Source organism: Myxine glutinosa, chromosome 8 (genome assembly GCF_964187855.1).
Source record: "Myxine glutinosa chromosome 8, kmMyxGlut1.1, whole genome shotgun sequence".
Taxonomy (NCBI): Eukaryota; Metazoa; Chordata; class Myxini; order Myxiniformes; family Myxinidae; genus Myxine; species Myxine glutinosa.
In genome coordinates, this window is record NC_136268.1 from 41448632 (window position 1) to 41468075 (window position 19444).

The following is a 19444-nucleotide window of genomic DNA, read 5'->3' on the forward strand; positions in this document are numbered from 1 at the left end:
CACGCAATAAGGCCATTGTAAGGATGGAGTCTGCATTGGCCCTTTGGATCAGTGACTGCAGGAAGAAGAATATCCCACTGGATACCAACGTTATCCGTGAGAAGGCCAGGCAGCTTTATGCCAAGTTTGCTGAAGGCGCTGGCGACGACGACCCCGAATCCGAACCATCGACCGCATCTCCCACCAAACCAACCAAATTCGATGCCAGCAAGGGTTGGTTTGAAAAATTTCAAAAACGATTTAAGCTAAAGAGCGTGGTCCTGCATGGAGAAGCTGCTTCTGCTGATAAAGCTGCCGCCGAGGGGTACGTGAATGAGACGTTCAGGACGATCATCGAGGAAGGGGGTTATAAGCCTGAACAAGTTTTTAATATGGATGAGACAGCCTTATTTTGGAAACGGATGCCGTCTCGCACTTTCATCATGATCGAGGAAGCCAGAGCCCCTGGATTTAAGGCCCACAAAGATCGGGTGACTTTAGTAATGTGTGGGAATGCTGCGGGCTTTATGATAAAGCCTGGTCTTATTTATAAGTCCAAAAACCCAAGGGTCCTCAAAAACAAAAATAAGAACCAGCTGCCAGTGTTTTGGATGCACAACCAGAAGTCCTGGATTACGAAACTCCTCACATCGGATTGGTTCCACCAGTGCTTCATTCCCGAGGTCAAGCTTTATCTCGCAGAAAAAGGACTCGAGTTCAAAGTGCTGTTGCTCATGGATAATGCAGGAGGTCACGCGCTCGACCTGTCGTATGATGGCGTACAAATAGAGTTCTTACCGCCAAACACCACATCGCTGATACAGCCCATGGATCAAGGCGTCATTCGCGCATTTAAGGCACTTTATACGCGAAACACCCTGCAGCACCTGGTCGAGGCTATGGACTCAGACGAAAACTTCTCGCTGAAGGCGTACTGGCGTGAGTACACCATTGCAACGTGTCTGCAAAATATTCAGATGGCCATAAAGGAGATGAAGACAGAAACTTTGAATGCCTGCTGGAAAAAATTGTGGCCAGAAGTAGTCCACGATTACGTGTACAAGGGTTTCTCTCCTGATGAAGTCCACCACTCTGCAGTAGATAAGGCAGTGAGAAGCTGGCAAAATTACTAGGAGGAGATGGCTTCAACGATATGACTCCCGATGACGTTGAGGAGCTGCTCGAGACCCACTCAGATCCGTTAACGGACGAAGACCTGGCGGAGATGACGAAGTCAGCAAGTGAGGAAGAAGAAGAGGCAGAAGAGGGTTCAGGGGATGAAGAAGAAGAAGGCCTATCACTGGAATGCCTCACAACCCTAGTGAGAATGGCAAAATAACTTAAGGAAAGGGCTGAAGAATGGGACCCCCAGATGATTCGTTCGTTGAAGTTCAGAAATGTAATCGACGGAGGCATTGAAGTCTATAAAAACCTCCTCGCCCAGAAGAAAAGGCAGCGCCAGCAACTGCCCATCACTATGTAGTATGTTCCTCACCCGAAAAAAAGAAAGAAGACACTCCTACGTCTTCAGCACGAAAAGAAGTTCCGGATGACGACGAAGATACTGCACCACCTGACGAGGCGCCTGCTGAAGTGGCGCCTTTAGAAGAGCTGTAATGCTCTTCTTTGCTGTGCAGTACAGTAAAAACGATTATTGATATACTTACCCAGTATCTATTACAGTATTTTCAAATATACTGTACAGCTATATATACACGTACAAATATTTTTCTAATACGTAAGGATGGGTCTCAAAAGTGTGTTTAAGAGTGTAGAAAGGGTTTATAAGAGCGTGGGAAAGGTTTATAAGAGTATGGGGAGGGTTTTTAAAGGCTTAAAATATATTTAAAAAAAAAAAAAAATGGTTTCTACTTCGCGGATTTTCACCTATCGCGGGGGGTTCTGGAACGTAACCCCCGCGATAAACGAGGGATGACTGTAGTGCCATCACCGAAATTCACGTTAAGTGCCATTAAGAGGATGTTTTCAAAATGGTGGCCATTTTGAACCCAGAGTGAAATTGACTCGTCAGAAAACCTCTAAATATTTATAACTTGGCCGAAAAACAATCAAATGCACAGCACAACTCAAATTTCACATAAAAATCATCTGCTTAATATTGTAAGTCGTACGAAGTAAAATCAGATCAGCAAAAACTAAAAATTCAAAATGGCCACCGATTAGACCGGAAGTACAAAATAAATGAGCTAAAATTCCGCTTTTGTTCACAAATATTCATTACTGTTTGTAGTGAAATTATACCAAGGTGAACCCAGGGTGTGCTCGCTACAGAAGGGGCGTCTATAAGACCCGGGACAACCGGGGCGCGCAGACACTCCAGCGGAACTCACTGTGACATAGTCCTGTAGTTTGAATGGTATGTACGCCCCTAAATGCTGCGCTGACTGTCCTCTCTGTTGGACCATTGCTATATTGAATCGACCATTGCTCATGAAATACTCTGATTTTAATGCCTGTTGCATGCATGTATTCTTACAGGATGTACTACAGATCTAAATGATATTAAACCTACCCAGAGGTCAAGTCGTGTCTGAGCTTGATTTTCACGACATTTAATATCATTTAGATCGCCGGAATGGCTGACCACAAGATGATCGTGGTACCGATTCTCGGAGCCGACCCTCAAGCTGAGGGATCAGCATCGGAGTTCACTCACTGGCTCAAAATGCTGGAGAATTACTTTGCTGCTCACGAAACAGAGCCCACCGCAGCGATAAAGCTGTCCGTGTTACAGTCGAAGGTCTATCACACTGTTTTCCGGAACATTTCTCGATTTGGGACGTACGCTACGGCTCTAGCCGAGCTGAAGCGCCTCTACGTAAAGACACGGAGCGCTGTGCACGGCTGGCATCAACTCTCTCAGCGGCGACAGCAACCATCTGAATCGATCGATCGCTTCGCGCAGGAGTTGCGCTACCTGTTGGCAGACTGCGTGCAGGACGTCCGGACCCACGAGCAAGTGCAGGACGACTTGCTCCGAGATTCATTTATCTCCGGAATTAATTCTGGAGTCTTGCGGCTCCGTCTCCTGGAGGTCGCGGATCTGACATTTACAGAAGCACTACGGCTGGCACGCATATACACAGATGCCCGAGAACAATCCACCGCATATGATCACCCACGAGTCGTGGCGGGGACCTCGCAACTCGCGCGACCGGAGAGGGCTACCGCCGAGGATACGGAGGAGGACCCGACCACTACGGCTGAGTCTCTGGGAGCTCCTGAAGCGGACTCCGCTTCCGGCCTCACTGCTGCCGCCGCTGCCCGGCCACGGCCTGACCGGTATGCAAAATGTTATTTTTGCGGGAATCGGCAGCACCCTCGCTCTGAATGCCCGGCCCGGGAGGCTACATGCCACCTGTGCTCCACCAAGGGCCATTTTGCAAAGGTCTGCAGGAAGGCCGCTCGGGGCACGCGTCCCCGCGCGACCTTGAATGGGCTCATCGCGGAGCCAACGGATCGAGCGCCGGACGGGGCGCCTCACTCGGCTTTGAAGAGCCGCTCTCCTTCTCGCGGGCCTCTGGCTACACGCCCGACCTTGGCGAGATACACCGGGCCGCCGAAACAAATGGCGCGAACGCGACCGGCCACAGCGCGACCGACCTTGACTGGCGTTCGAACGCCTACTTCAAACAAGCGACATGCTCCTGCTTTGGAAACTCCTCTCGATGTGCGGCAAACACAGCACGTGACTCGAGCCCCATCTGACGGCGGCTTTTACGAATTACATGCACCCACTTTGGCATATGAATCTGCAGACGGCAGAGATCTTTCTCACGTGACGCGAGCGCCATCTGGCGGCGGCTCTTACGAATTACATGCACCCACTTTGGCATATGAATCTGCAGACGGCAGAGATCTTTCTCACGTGACTCGAGCGCCATCTGGCGGCTGCTCTTACGACCTACACACACCCACTCTGGCAAATGAAACTGCTCATGAGCCAACGGACTTCAATGCTCCTGCTGAGGCCCAACCTGCCGACGCTGCCCGAAGGATTGCAGCCGGCGTGGGATCCACCCGCGAGGCGCGATCTTCTCGCCCGGCCGGTACAATACCTGCCGGGTCTGCCGGCCTTGCGCAGGCCATCATTCCGCTCACAGTCGCGGGCGTTTTTGTGCAAGCTTTGATTGACACGGGGTCCACGGATAGTTTTATCGATCAGCGACTCGTGCATCAACATGGGTGGCCGGTTCTCGGGACAACCCGCCGGATCTTCATGGCCTCTCAGGGACTTCGGTTGAGCACAAAAGGGGCGTGTCGATTGAAACTTGTGATAAAGGGACGCACGTTCCCGGATGTGTATCTCATGGTATTACCTGCGTTATGCGCTGACGTTCTGTTAGGACTTGATTTCCTTAAGCGGCATGGACGTTTGGAAATAGACTTCGGTGGGCCGGACATGCTCGCTGTGTGCGCCCTCGCTCAAATGGACATGGAGCCACTCTCACTGTTCCCCAACCTGACCACTGATTGTACCCCTGTAGCCGTCAAATCGCGGCGCTACTCTCGCGCGGACGCGCAATTCATTGCGGAAGAAACGGCCCTGCTCTTAAAGGACGGTATTATAGAACACAGTAGGTCACCGTGGCGGGCCCAAGTCTTAGTGGTGCGGAGTGAGGCCCACCGCCGGCGCATGGTAATCGACTATTCGCAGACGATTAATCGTTTTACACAGCTGGATGCCTACCCCTTACCGGGGATGGACGCCCTGGTACGCCAGGTGGCCCTGTATTCCGTTTATAGCACTCTCGATCTGCGTAGTGCGTATCATCAAGTCCCCATCTCTAGGGCTGATCGCGTCTTTACAGCCTTTGAATCGGGTCAGCGGTTGTACCAGTTCACGAGACTTCCCTTTGGGGTAACTAACGGAGTCGCTTGTTTTCAGAGGGCTATGGATGACCTCGTTGCGAAGGAGAATTTGACCGATGTCTTTGTCTATCTGGACAATCTTACAGTATGTGGGTATGACCAGGAGCATCACGACGCTAACCTGAAACGCTTCCTCGAGGTCGCGCGGAAATATCGCCTAACCATGAATGCGGCTAAGTGTCGATACTCTCTACGCACGGTAGACCTTTTGGGGTACACCATGACCCATGGCTCCGTCTCTCCGGATAAGGAGCGTCTGCGCCCTTTGCTCGATATGGCTCCGCCTAGCGATCGGGCTTCGCTGAAACGCGCTCTAGGGCTGTTCGCCCACTACTCAAAGTGGGTGCAAAATTTCTCCGTGAAGCTCCGCCCCCTCGTGGCCTGCGACACTTTCCCCATGGGCCCGGCCGCCCTGGCGGCCTTCGAGAGCCTTAAAGTCGACATCGCTGGCGCCGCTGTCGCGACGATTGACGAGAGTGCCTCTTTCGTTTTGGAGAGTGATGCCTCGGATCATGCGATAGCGGCGACTCTCTCCCAAGGAGGCCGCCCTGTGGCTTTCTTCTCGCGGACTCTCACCTCCGCCGAGCGGAGGCATTCGTCTGTCGAAAAGGAAGCGTACGCGATCGTCGAATCAATTCGGCGATGGCGGCTGTATCTGCTTGGGCGGAGTTTCCAAATCGTCACGGACCAACAGAGTGTTGCGTTTATGTACGACACCTTACATGCTCAGCGCATTAAGAATGAGAAAATCACCCGTTGGCGTATAGAACTCGCCGACTTCTGCTACACCATCAAATACCGCCCGGGGAAGGATAACCTGGTCGCTGACGCCTTATCGAGGCCGGCCACTTGCGCGGGGGTTGTAACTTTGGAGGGGCTGCGCACTTTGCACGGCACTATGTGTCATCCCGGGGTAACGCGCTTCGCGCATTTTGTGCGCGAGGGCAATCTGCCGTACTCGATTGAGGACATCCGCCGCATCTGCCGTGATTGCGCGATCTGTGCGGAACTCAAACCGCGTTTTTATAACCCTCCTATGGGGACACTCGTTAGGGCTACTAGACCGTGGGAGCGCTTGGCGATGGACTTCAAAGGGCCGCTGCCAATGTCGAGCAACTCTCGCTATCTGCTCACTATCGTCGATGAGTATTCCCGATTCCCCTTTGCTTACACGTGCGGGGATATGTCGGCTGCCACGGTTATTCGGTGCCTGCAGAATTTGTTTTCTATGTTTGGGTATCCGGCCTATGTGCATACCGATCGGGGTGCGGTGTTCCTGTCCCAGGAGGTGAGGGGCTACTTGCTCCAGCATAATGTCGCTTCGAGCTACACCACCCCATACCGGCCCCAAGCGAATGGGCAGATCGAACGCTTTAATGGGATTATATGGAGGGCCGTCATGCTAAGCCTTCGGACCCTCGGCCGAGGCCTCGATAAATGGGCGTGGTCGCTACCTGCCGCTCTCAACTCGATCCGGGCTCTCCTATGCACTGCCACCAACCAGACTCCTCACGAACGACTGTTCCACCACCCTAGAAGCTCCGGCAGTATCCAATCTTTACCCAGCTGGCTCGCTGAACCGGGGCCCGCCTATCTCAAACGAGCGGTTCGCGCTAGCAAGTACGACCCCCTTGTTGAAAAGGTGCAGGTCCTCCAGGCTAATCCCGAGCATGCTCGCGTGTTAACGGCGGATGGCCGCGAGTCTACTGTCTCCGTACGCCATCTCGCCCCATGTGGGGACGACGACAGGGATATCGACGAACCCGTCTACGAGTCTATGGACTCTACCGAAGCTTCCCCTATGGAACTACCACCGTTACTCCCGTCGTTCCTCACTCCCGTGCCCGAAGGCGCAGGGGCGCCCCCTCCGACGGCTCTTCCGACGCGGGGGACTCCGGGCTTGGGGACGCCGTGCCCGGTAGATTCCGAACACGAACTGGCAGGGAAGTTCGCCGCCCCGACCGCTACGGGTGGACCGACTGATGTGGATTGACGTGACCCATTCGTTTATTGCTGATGCTTGCTTGCAACCTGCCGAGCGGCAGTATAGTTCTAACGGCGGGGAGAATGTAGTGAAATTATACCAAGGTGAACCCAGGGTGTGCTCGCTACAGAAGGGGCGTCTATAAGACCCGGGACAACCGGGGCGCGCAGACACTCCAGCGGAACTCACTGTGACATAGTCCTGTAGTTTGAATAGTATGTACGCCCCTAAATGCTGCGCTGACTGTCCTCTCTGTTGGACCATTGCTATATTGAATCGACCATTGCTCATGAAATACTCTGATTTTAATGCCTGTTGCATGCATGTATTCTTACAGGATGTACTACAGATCTAAATGATATTAAACCTACCCAGAGGTCAAGTCGTGTCTGAGCTTGATTTTCATGACACTGTTATCTTTTATCTGAAAATATACAACCTTCGTATTGTTTCTATCGCATTTACAAGATTTTTCAGTTGCTAACTCCTGCTAAACACGAGTCCAAGCACATCCCTGCTCTTATATAGTGAATCATAAGCTTAGCTTTTTTGAACTCTTCTTGTACTTCGCTACTGAGTATTTGGGATTGCTTAAAAGTAATTTCAAACTGTTATCACATGGCAAGATATCCAATCTTGATCAGTTGTCGCACTCTTCTGGACACTTGCAGAGAGCTGTACAGCGCAGGCTGACCTTACGGCAAGCCCAGCCTCCGCGGCAGCCCTTTTTGCAGCCACACTTTACCAGCTCTTGGCACGACATGGTGATCTCTGGTAGCGTTGCCCAGAAGGGTTGCCACTCTCCGCCATCTGAGACCCAGCCCCAATCTTGCGGACTTGGAAGAGACGGGCTCGGCACGAGCGCCTGTCCCCAGATGTGGCCAGCCTGGTAAGCCGTACGCTTGGCATGCTGCACTAATGACGCTCGCGTGGGAGGGAGGGAGTCGAACTGTCGCCCCCTACGGGTGAACAACTGTTTCCGGGCATCGTTCACAGTGGATGCAGTGCTCGTTCTGTCGTACAATAAAACAACGAACCGCTCCAAAGTTGACATCCACTCATCACAGATTTCAGATGGTGCGCTGGACATGCCAAGAAAGACAGGAGTGACTTCTGGATAATTATTCCAGGTATCTAGCACGGTCTTCTTGCCCTTCCCAAATAAACAAGATACAGTGTCACATCCCGTGAATGCATGGAAAGCAGGAAGGGCACGTGCAACGTTGGTATTTCGCACTTCAGCGATCTCATGGGCTGCGAGCTAGCGCAGATGTGTCCCAGTACCAAATGCCACCCAGAGTTCGATGCCTTGGCCAGCTCGCTCCTGCAGTTTCTGTACCAGAGACACTGCCAGTACCAGGACATCGGTGTCAACAGTGCGCATGAGGATTCTGGTGAAGCCACACTGGACAGAATCTGCTGCATGCAGAAACATCCTTGTGTCGGCTTCGTCGTGCGTGCAGGGGGCTAGGCTGGAGGTGTTGTTGCGTGGAAGACTGCTAAGTATTTGTCTGCCATGTGATGAGATGACCTGTTTCTGATGACCTGAGTCAATCGATGTGACACTTAGCGCAAGAAACTTAAACAACTCCTGCTTGTTCTGATCTACACGAAGGAACTCTTTCCAATTTCTTGGAAGCTGGTTGTCTGGTGCGACACGTTGTCTTACTCCTGATCCGCGTTTACTTCGAGTTGTGGCTTTTAGGCTGTTGTCGATGTATTCATCCCACACAATATCAATACGTTTGACATGGCGAAGCTGAGCAGTCACATAGGGGACAAACGTGGCTGAAGCATATCCAGAGACTGTTCTCTCAGTTCCTGTAGGTTTCACCATCGTTACGGATTCGTCACTTCCGTTGTTGTGGTTTTCATCCACTTGAAACATTTTTGGTTCCATGTACTATTATTGTTTTCAAAAGGTTTATTGTGTATGAACTGTTTTCAAAAGGTGAAAAAGTTAGTGTGAAAAAGAAACAGGAAACCGGATCGGGAACCGGACGATGAAGACGAAGAAGAAAAAAAGAAGGCGGAGCGAGTGGAGTCGGACAAGAGGCATAGCTGCTTTGCGGTCTGGAGCGAACGTTGGCGAACGACAGTCACTCGCGAACTTTCGGGTTTCCCAAGAAAGGGATTCCTGCGTCAGAGTGGTTAGCGCTGTGACAGATTAACCTGCGTGTCAGGTTTTGTGATCGATTCCGGAGAGAATCATTGTCGGGCCGTTACGTCTCGAGAACGGGCCGTCCGCCATTTTGACTCACGTGCTTTGTGCGTCGAGCAAGGTTTCTTTGCTTCGCTTCAGCGTTTGCGTGTCGCGCAAGGTTTTTCTTTGTTTCACGTCAGCTGTTTTCACCGCATTCAGACGTATCTGGTGTGTGTGTGTGTGTGTGTGTGTGTGTGTGTGTGTGTGTGTGTGTGTGTGTGCGCAACACGGATATACCTGAAGGTAAATCTGAGGTTTGCCGACTGCGAGCTGTGGAACCGTCCATACCCGAGGGTGTGATTTCCCAGTCGCCTGGAGGGCGCTTTTTGATTTCCCAGTCGCCTGGAAGGCGCCTTTGCACAGCTTTGGCAGCAAGACTGTAACTGCCAACCCAACCGGATTCTGGTCTCGATTGGACATTGATCTGTCGATCGCTGGAGCGGATCGACTTTGGCTTGAAGCCGGGGATTAGAGACATTGGGGATGTTCTTGTTTCACTCACTTGGAGCACAGTGAGTTATATATTACAAAACTGATGGTACTATCATAGGATATTGATTGTACTTTTGATTCATATTATTGTTGTACTGTTATTCTTGTGTGATCTTAATACAATATGTGTTTGTGAGTAACAATTGGTGTGGCTTCACTATTGATCTTTGACATACAGAATAACACATTTTTCTGCCATGACTCCTCTCGGGGCTCGGAGGTACACCGTGACCAGGGGGTCGGGGAGGAGCACGTAACACCATGTTGACCAATGCTGCTCCGTCCATAATCATGACCGCTATTGGCTGGGTTAGCATTCGGAGGGGTGGTAAGAGCCTGAAGACAATTGGCTGGCTCTGATTTCTGTCGAGGTAGACGCAGATTTCCTTCGTCAGATAACGATGGCGGACATCCTTGGTTTTCATGTCTGAAAAATTCATCCAAGTTGCCATTTCTTGTTTGACATGCTATGAAGAGCCGAGAGAACAGGGAACAATCGCTTTTCATAGAGGAAAGCTGCTGATTAGCCTTGGAAGTCTTCTTCTGGGAAGGAGTCACAAAGAAGCTGAACTTGTTTCTCGTAATGGGGTCAGCTAGCAGTTTCTTCCGCTCTACCAAGCGCTCTGAGATGAATTCCTCACACTGCTTCTTACCAACATCCTCTATCTGTCGCATCCTCGATATTCTGGCCTCGTCTGCTACTACCTTGGTATCCAAGATAATCAGGTCAGTGCTTTCCTCTTCAAAAGGGTTACCCAATTCTTCAAAAACTTGCACAAGAGATTTGACATCTTGGTGGAATGCTGCTTGGTAACTTTTCTGTGCTTCATGGTGGTAGTTTGCCTCGTGACTTGCCTCAGGAGCGATACCCGCTTCGAAGTCGTTGACGAGCCATGCCATCTCAGGGCCGGATAGCATCCATCTGTGAAGAGCGCTGGGATTTTCAGTCAGGCCCACGGCCCCTCCATCACCCTTGACCATCGCATTGTTCTGCTCATGCGTCTGATCGATGGCAATTGCAGAAAATCTTCTGGGGGTTTTGTTGATGGTGAACAAGCGCTGCTTGAATGCCTCTGCTACTTCTGGTGCTTTCTTATCCAGTGCGCGCATATCGCGTACATGTATAGGAAGCCAACGGGCATAGTTTGGGTGGTTCAGAGCAAAAAGCCATGGCAGCATATTGTAAACCGCATCCACGTACATGTCAAAGTCAGCCTGGCGAAGAGACTTCATGAAAACAAGGAGAAGAAGCTCCAGTTGTAGCGCTGTGTGCCAGTACTGGAACTGCAGCACTGTCGACCTCTGCTGAGTGCACCACGCATCAAAGAGAAGGGTGCCATCAACCATTCCACCCACTTACCTCTGGTACACTCTCCGAAGCAGAATAAATAACGAGCACGCCGTTACTTGATGGGCCCTTCGGGTGTGCGTCACACTTGTGGCCTTGAGAAATGATTCTGCTGTTCCTGGCGCTGCAGCGTTTGCATCTGCAAGGGACGCTGTCCATCCACTACATTCAAGCCACTGTCCTATCACCTTTAAAAATGCCATCTCGATATGGAGACCACCAAACACTATCACAAACTTATCTTCGCCGTAATTGTCACGCCATGTCCACTGAATGTCTTTCGCTACAGCATATAAGGGCTGATCAAAGGCGATCACCGGAACTTGACCGGGATTCAAGTGATTAACAGAAAGCGTTATCACGTCCATGGCATGTCTTATCATAGCAACTGATTTGGCTTGATCAAGGAAGAGTGGTAACAGCGCTGAAATGGCGACTGAAGTGGGTAGCGTACAGGATGGTTGAGATGAGTGGAAAGCAGCCCAAGAAAAGTTTTTCTTTTCTCCTACACTTTCATGGTTAAGCACAATGGCGCTGGACTGCTCGAGCCATTTAGACTCATCTTTCAGGCCGCGAGCAAAGGAGCTTTCATCCGATTTGATTTCTGAGGCTGTAGCTGGAAGCTGGGCCTTACCTGCTGTCACTGGCACTGGGATAACATCGGTGTATGCTGCTGGCCGTTCCTTTATAGATTTGCCGGTATCATGTGATGAAATATTGATAGGTGCTCGCTTGGTACCAGGAGCATCTTCCGATGGATGTTGAAACAAAGATATCTCAGTGCCGTGAAAGGAATCTTTTGCCATCATCGAACTCGGGTTGTGGTCAATATTGTCCATGGCAGCCGGTGTGAAAAGACCCAAGCGGAGATTTGATGGACACACTGCACCCTCGTCCCAGTAACGGCGACACACTTCATTTCCAAGATCTGTCGAGATGCTCAAAACTCTATCGTATGAAATGGAGATTCCTAATTTATGTAAGGTTTCCACAAGATCACGACTGCGAGTCTTGGCGTGAACAGACATCCCTACATAGATTGGGAGAGGAGACTCGCGAGATTTGTTTCGCTGTTCCCGCTTAACTTCTCCGTCACGTCGACGAAGATAAGTATTGTACTGCACCAGTTGTGCGATGGTAAGAAGAGCCTGTCCTTTTGATATGCTATACGCTTGGGCTTTGATGTTTGGCCCATAAAGGATCATGTTAACAAGGGATAACAAGGATGCCGGGATAGAGCTCACTTGACAGTTTTGTTCAAACGATCCATTAAACGAGTACTTATTTGTAAGCATGTCTTTACGGACGATCGCTGCTGTCTTCGCAAGATGTATGGCCTCGTCATAAAAATCTTCCTTGTGGACTTTATGCAGCGCATCGCCAATGTCCTCTCGAAAAGCTAAATAGACATCACGTCCCTGGCTGTAAGGGTGGAGTTCAGGTACCTGAAGAAGAAGACGTTCCTTGAGGCGCGAAGTGTTCACCCGTGTAGTAGTTACCTTACAGAGCTGCTCCAAGCAGTTTGTGTACATCCTTGCCAGGTCTGCGAGTTTAAATGTCGGCAGCTCTCCACCACTTGACCGCGACTCTTCAATAAAAGTAACAAGCTCCGCCAGTGCAATGCCATCCAGACGATGAGGCATCTCAATCTCAGTCATCTTATCCCTTTTGGCATACTCTGCGTTCCTGGACAGTATTGATAAACACCGAGCGTGATAACGTGCCTTGAGTGCGATCAGATCTCCACAGCCAAGCTTAGCCAACAGCTTTTCGTCATTTAGCTCAGATGCGCATTCACGGACTCGAGCATCTAGCCCAAGTGTCGAGACTCTGTGTGGAGGCTGATTTATCAGACTCGCATAAAAAACACAAAGGACTAGTGTCTTTTATATAAGCACTGGCATTGGAACGAGTAAACTTTTTATCAGCTAGAGACTCCTCTTGGGATTCAGTTTTTCTTTTTTCAGCTCTTTTCAGCTTGGTTGAGTTGAAAGGGCGTAACAGCTTCTATGCCAACGGGCCTTATGCTTCGAGAAAGTATCCGCAACTCCTTCTCCTTCATCCAATTGGGATAGGCATATTTCTCTGGCCATGCATCCGAGATTAGCAAACTTCTCTATATTGCCTGCCAAAGTCTTTTATCCGGCACCTACGTCTAGGCGTTTTGAGTCTGCAGGGCACTGTAGCAAATCCCCGTTGGATTCTTGGCAGATAGCACAAAGCTTCCAGTCAGTCTTTGGGGCCGCATTACCTTTGTGGTCATCCATGAGGCTGCAACTTCCTTTGAACGCAAACTATTATGGGTAAGCGATAACAGGGGAATTCTGGATGCGGTTTACTTCCGGTTTTCTAATAAAAAACGCTATTTAAGCACATTCCGACATTTGACTATACTACGCAACATAAATGTCTCGACAAACATATAATAAATAATTTTTTAATCATGTTTTAACGCTATCTACGCCATTTCTAAAGCACTTCCGGTTATATCAATTCTCACACTTCAGGTCAAGTTGGCGGCCATTTTGAAAATCGCCCCAAAACTCGATTTAACGGGAAATTTTGAGATGGCACTATGCCACAACAGCTAGTTCTAACATTCCTGAAAATTTGGTGCTTTTAACAGAAAGTGAACAATTTAGGCAAAAATCTACACATATCTGCCCCACTAATATGAGGAAGAGAGAGTTGGGATGAGTGGATAGAAGTTGGTCCATGTTGCCAGACAGCGAGATGTAAACGGAGTCATCACTGTTTGGTGGACGGTACAACACACATATGAACAGAAGGTGGGAGCGGAGGGGAAGCTGTAGCCAGAGGTACTCCTGGGGGTGTGGTGGAGATAGGGCAGTGCAGGGAGAGTGAGGCAGAGAGTTTTTGATAAAGATAGCAACCCCACCTCCAGGATGAGGCTCAGGTCTATCATACCGGAGGAGGGAGTAACCAGGAAGAAACACTAAGGAATCCGAGACATCTTGATGGAGGAAAGTTTATTTTAAGCAGATAAAGTCTGGTTTGTCTGAAGCAATCTGTATGGAGAGATCAGTCAGGTTTGAGCGAAGGCCGCATTTGCTTGAGGTCCATACCATTAAGGAAGAGGGAGAGGGAGCATTGGATACAGGATAAAGGAGGAGAGGGGCAGGGAAAGATGAGGGAGGAGAGGGAGAGAGCTGTTGACAGTCTGTCGGTGATTGCAGGAGAGATAGAAGAAGGGGAACGATGAGGACGACAAAAGGTTTGATGGTGATGGATTGAAGCACAGTGAGGAGTTGTTTGAGGGGTAGCAGAGTGAAGTAGAAGGTTGGAGGATGTGGAGGTATGAGTTGGAAGGGAGAGGAAGTGGGGAGGAGGCAGCTTTGTGGAGGAGGGGTGAGAGGGGAGAATTGAAGAAAAATGGTGAGGGGAGTTTTGAAGGGGAGGGGTGAGGGGGGGAAATTGAGGGGGAGTGGTGAGAGGGGAGATTTGAGGGAGAGGGGTGAGGAGGGAGATTTGAGGGGATGGGGTGAGATGGGAGTTTTGAAGGGGAGGGGTAGGTTGGGAGTTTTGAAGGAGAAGGGTGAGGGGGGACATTTTAGGGTGAGGGGCAGATTTTAGGGTGAGGGGTGAGGTGGGAGGAGGGAGATTTGAAAGTTTTGAATGATTAAAGAAAAATCGAACATTTATTACAGACTGGGTTTCTGGAGATATTCAAATCTAAGATCCGTTTGAGAACGTTTGAGGAGGGGTGGAATGAAAGTAAGTTTAGAGAATGAAGAAAGGAAGAATTGTATGAGATTGAATTTTTTTTTGTGATGGAAAGATTCAATGAGCAAATCGATTTCAGCCTTTTGAACAAGAAGAAAAAAAGCGAGTTGTAGTATACAAATTAATACAACATGGCAGGGGGGAGTTTAAACATTTTAAAGCAAAATCCGTCGGTTCAACAAATGGACGTGGGCGGGGGAGGCACTTTGTGCTTCAAATCATTGTCCTGCTGAAATGTGAATCTCCTTTTCAGATTCATGGCTGATTAAAGCAGGTTTTCATCAAGGATTCTCCTTCACTTTGCACCGTCCATTGTCCCCTCTATCCTGACAAGCTTGTCAGTCCTTGCTGATAAAAAGCAGCCCCATAACATGATTCTGCCACCACCATGCTTGACAATAGGGATGGCATTGACTAGGTGATGTTCAGTGTTAGGCTTGTGCCGCCAGATGTAACGCTTTGAATTTAGACCAAAACGTTCATTTTTATCTCGTCTGACCACAAATCTTTTATATCATTAAGATGATATCCTGAAGTATCATTAAGATGCTTTTTTCGCAAACTCAATATGACCTTTTAGATGAGTCCTTTTCAGTAATTGCATCATTTTTGCCACCTGCCAGTGGAGGCCAGCTTTGTGAAGGGAACAGGATATTGTTGATTGATGAACACTGACCCCCATCTCAGATAGAGAGCCTTGTAGATCTTTCAAAGTCATTGTTGGACTTACAGTGACATCCCGAACCAGTTTCCTGCATGTCCGGCTGCTGAGTTTGAATGGGCGACCTGATCTGGGTACAGTCTGGGGGTATGATACGTCTTCCACTTTTCAATGATGGATTTCACCGTACTCAACGGGATAATGAGCGAGTTTGAAATCTTCTTATTACCCTCTCCTGAATGGTGCTTCTCCACCACTTCATGTCTGACTTATTTGGAAAGCTCATTGGTCTTCATGTTTGTGTTGTTGGTTGACCAAGTGAGTTTCACCTTAAAACTCCTCAGATAAGTGGGGGAGCTAAATTTTTAAGTTGAACCACTGATTACATACAGGTGAAGCATATTACACATATTTTGTAACCTTCCAAACAAATAATTTGCTCCAGAAGTGATGTAGGGCTAATTAGGCAAAAGGTTTGACTACTTATGCAACTGAGAATCATTTGATTTTCTCTGTTAATTTGATTTATTCACATTTTATCTGTATTTTTTTGCTTTATCACTTTGGAGTAGTTTGAAGACTACATATATTACGTTTGATTTGAGAGTATCATGAAATTAGCTCAGATGGCTTCAAAATATGAAAACTTTGGTGTGAGGTTAATACTTTTGCAGGCCACTGTAGAGCTGTATTTGTTGTGTTTCGGTTTTATGCATGACATCTTCTATTTGCATCAGTCTTTGGAAATGTTTTGCTAGATGGTTTAGGGATACCTTCGCTGGCTTGCTGTCTTCAGTTGGTGAAAATAAGGAGGTTTGGAAGAGGATAGAGAAGATCAAGGATAGAGGGAGACAACTGGATGCAGAGTTGCTGCACCTGTATGGGCAATAGACAAAAGCAGCAAGGAGAGCTGTGAATAAGTAGTGAGTAGGCAGGTGATGCAGGAAGTACTGGGGGAGTGGAAGAGGCATTTGAGAAACATGGGCTGAAAATGAGCATGGAGAAGATGGAGGTGATGTGGGTCAAGCAGTAGAGAAAATAAATTAATATCAGGTTAGAGGGGAAGGAGATCAGAAAAGGAAATAAGTTTGAGTATCTGGGTGTAACAGTGACTGGGGATAGTAAGTTGTTGGCAGAGATGCAGAGGATTGAGGTGGGTGCAAATGCATGGAGGAGGGTGGAGGGTGATGGCAGACAAATATTTCAAGGAGATTGAAAAGAAAGGTTCTGATGTTGTGTGTAACGCCGGCCTACCTTTAAGGCCTGGAGATGGTGGCACTGACAGAGAGAGACAACAACAGAGGCTGCAGGTTGCGAGAACAACTGGGTCAGTAGGATTATGGGAGTGAAGAGGGTGGATAGAAGAAGAATGGATGAACTGAGGGAGGAGATTGGTGTGCAGACGAGTTTGATGGGAAGATTGGTGAAATGCCGGCTCAGATTGGCTGGACACATGACGTGGATGGGGGAAGAGAAAATGGCAAAGAGAGGGGGACAGATTGAGTGAACAAGGTAGAAGGAAAAGAGGTAGACCACGGTTGAGAAGGGAGGATTGTGTGAAGAGGGATTTCAGTAAGGTGGGGGTGGTTGGAGGGTGAAGAGAGTTCGCTGAGGAGAGAGGGGAGTGGAGGAGTATCGTGGGGGAAAGGCAGGTCAGGGGCTTGGGTGGCATCGGACCTCACCCCATATAAAGGGAAGAGGAGGAGAACAACCACTGCTTGGCCATACCTGATGCTATAAAAACGTATTGTAAATGTTTAGCTCATCTTCAATTCTCATAGAGCAAGAGTCACCAGCATCACAAGTCACCAGCACAACAAGAGTCACTGGCAACACGGGGGTCACCAGCAATACGGGAGTCACCAGCATCACAAGAGTCACCAGCACCACAAGAGTCACCAGCATCACAAGAGTCACCAGCATCACAAGAGTCACCAGCATCACAAGAGTCACCAGCATCACAAGAGTCACCAGCATCACAAGAGTCACCAGCATCACAAGAGTCACCAGCATCACAAGAGTCACCAGCATCACAAGAGTCACGAGCATCACAAGAGTCACCAGCATCACAAGAGTCACCAGCATCACAAGAGTCACCAGCATGACGGTTGTCACCAGCATGACGGTTGTCACCAGCATGACGGTTGTCACCAGCATGACGGTTCTCACCAGCATCACGGCAGTCACCAGCATCACGGCAGTCACCAGCATCACGGCAGTCACCAGCATCACGGCAGTCACCAGCATCACGGTAGTCAGCAGCATCACGGGAGTCAGCAGCATCACGGGAGTCACCAGCATCACGGGAGTCACCAGCATCACGGGAGTCACCAGCATCACGGGAGTCACCAGCATCACGGGAGTCACCAGCAACACGGTAGTCACCAGCAACACGGTAGTCACCAGCAACACGGTAGTCACCAGCATCACGGTGGTCTACAGCATAATCACAATAGTCTACAGCATATCACGGTAGTCTACAGCATATCATGGTAGTCCACAGCATATCACGGTAGTATACATCATATCACGGTAGTATACAGCATATCACGGCAGTCTACAGCATATCACCGTAGTCTACAGCATATGACGGCGGTCTACAGCATATCACGGCAGACTGCAGCATATCACCGTAGTCTGCAGCATATCACGGTAGTCTGCAGCATATCACGGTAGTTTACGGCATATCACGGTAGTTTACGGCATATCACGGTAGTATACGGCATATCACGGTAGTTTACAGCATATCACGATGGTATACATCATATCACGGTAGTATACATCATATCACGGTAGTATACAGCATATCACGGTAGTATACAGCATATCACGGTAGTATACAGCATATCACGGTAGTATACAGCATATCACGGTAGTATACAGCATATCACGGTAGTTTACAGCATATCACGGAAGTATACAGCATATCACGGTAGTTTACAGGATATCACGTTAGTATACAGCATATCACGGTAGTATACATCATATCACGGTAGTATACATCATATAACAGTAGTATACAGCATATCACGGTGGTTTACGGCATATCACGGTAGTTTACGGAATATCACGGTAGTTTACGGCATATCACGGTAGTATACGGCATATCACGGTAGTATACGGCATATCACGGTAGTATACGGCATATCACGGTAGTATACGGCATATCACGGTAGTATACGGCATATCACGGTAGTATACGGCATATCACGGTAGTATACGGCATATCACGGTAGTATACGGCATATCACGGTAGTATACGGCATATCACGGTAGTATACGGCATATCACGGAAGTTTACAGCATATCACGATGGTATACATCATATCACGGTAGTATACATCATATCACGGTAGTATACATCATATCACGGTAGTATACATCATATCACGGTAGTTTACAGCATATCACGGTAGTCCACAGCATATCAGGGTATTTTACAGCATATCACGGTAGTTTACAGCATATCACGGTAGTCTATAGCATGTCACAATAGTATACATCATATCACGGTAGTCTAGAGCATACCACGGTAGTATACATTATATCACGGCAGTATACATCATATCACGGAAGTATACATCATATCACGGAAGTATACATCATATCACAGTAGTATACATCATATAACAGTAGTATACAGCATATCACGGCAGTATATATCATATCACGGCAGTATACAGCATATCACGGTAGTATACAGCATATCACGGTAGTCCACAGCATATCACGGTAGTCCACAGCATATCACGGTAGTATACATCATATCACGGTAGTATACAGCATATCACGGTAGTATACAGCATATCACGGTAGTATACAGCATATCACGGCAGTCTACAGCATATCACCGTAGTCTACAGCATATCACGGTGGTCTGCAGCATATCACGGTGGTCTGCAGCATATCACGGTAGTTTACAGCATAGCACGGTAGTTTACGGCATATCACGGTAGTATACGGCACATCACGGTAGTTTACGGCACATCACGGTAGTATACGGCATATCACGGTAGTATACATCATATCACGGTAGCATACATCATATCACGGTAGTCAAGAGCATATCACGGTAGTATACATTATATCACGGTAGTATACAGCATATCACAGTAGTCTTCAGCATATCACGGTAGTCCA

The 19444-nt window shown here is 48.7% G+C and overlaps 1 protein-coding gene across 2 annotated transcripts in view; it reads right to left on the reverse strand.

Annotated features, from left to right (window-relative positions):
- The window catches only part of LOC144893267 (uncharacterized), a 31252-nt gene extending 13483 nt beyond the window's left edge, over window positions 1-17769 (reverse strand). For both annotated transcript variants that reach the window (XM_078783202.1, XM_078783201.1), the window contains exon 1: window positions 17474-17769. In XM_078783202.1, the coding sequence (XP_078639328.1) occupies window positions 17474-17731 (258 nt within the window). In that variant the 5' untranslated portion in view covers window positions 17732-17769. The remainder of the gene's footprint in view (window positions 1-17473) is intronic.
- Window positions 17770-19444: the final 1675 nt, after the last annotated feature.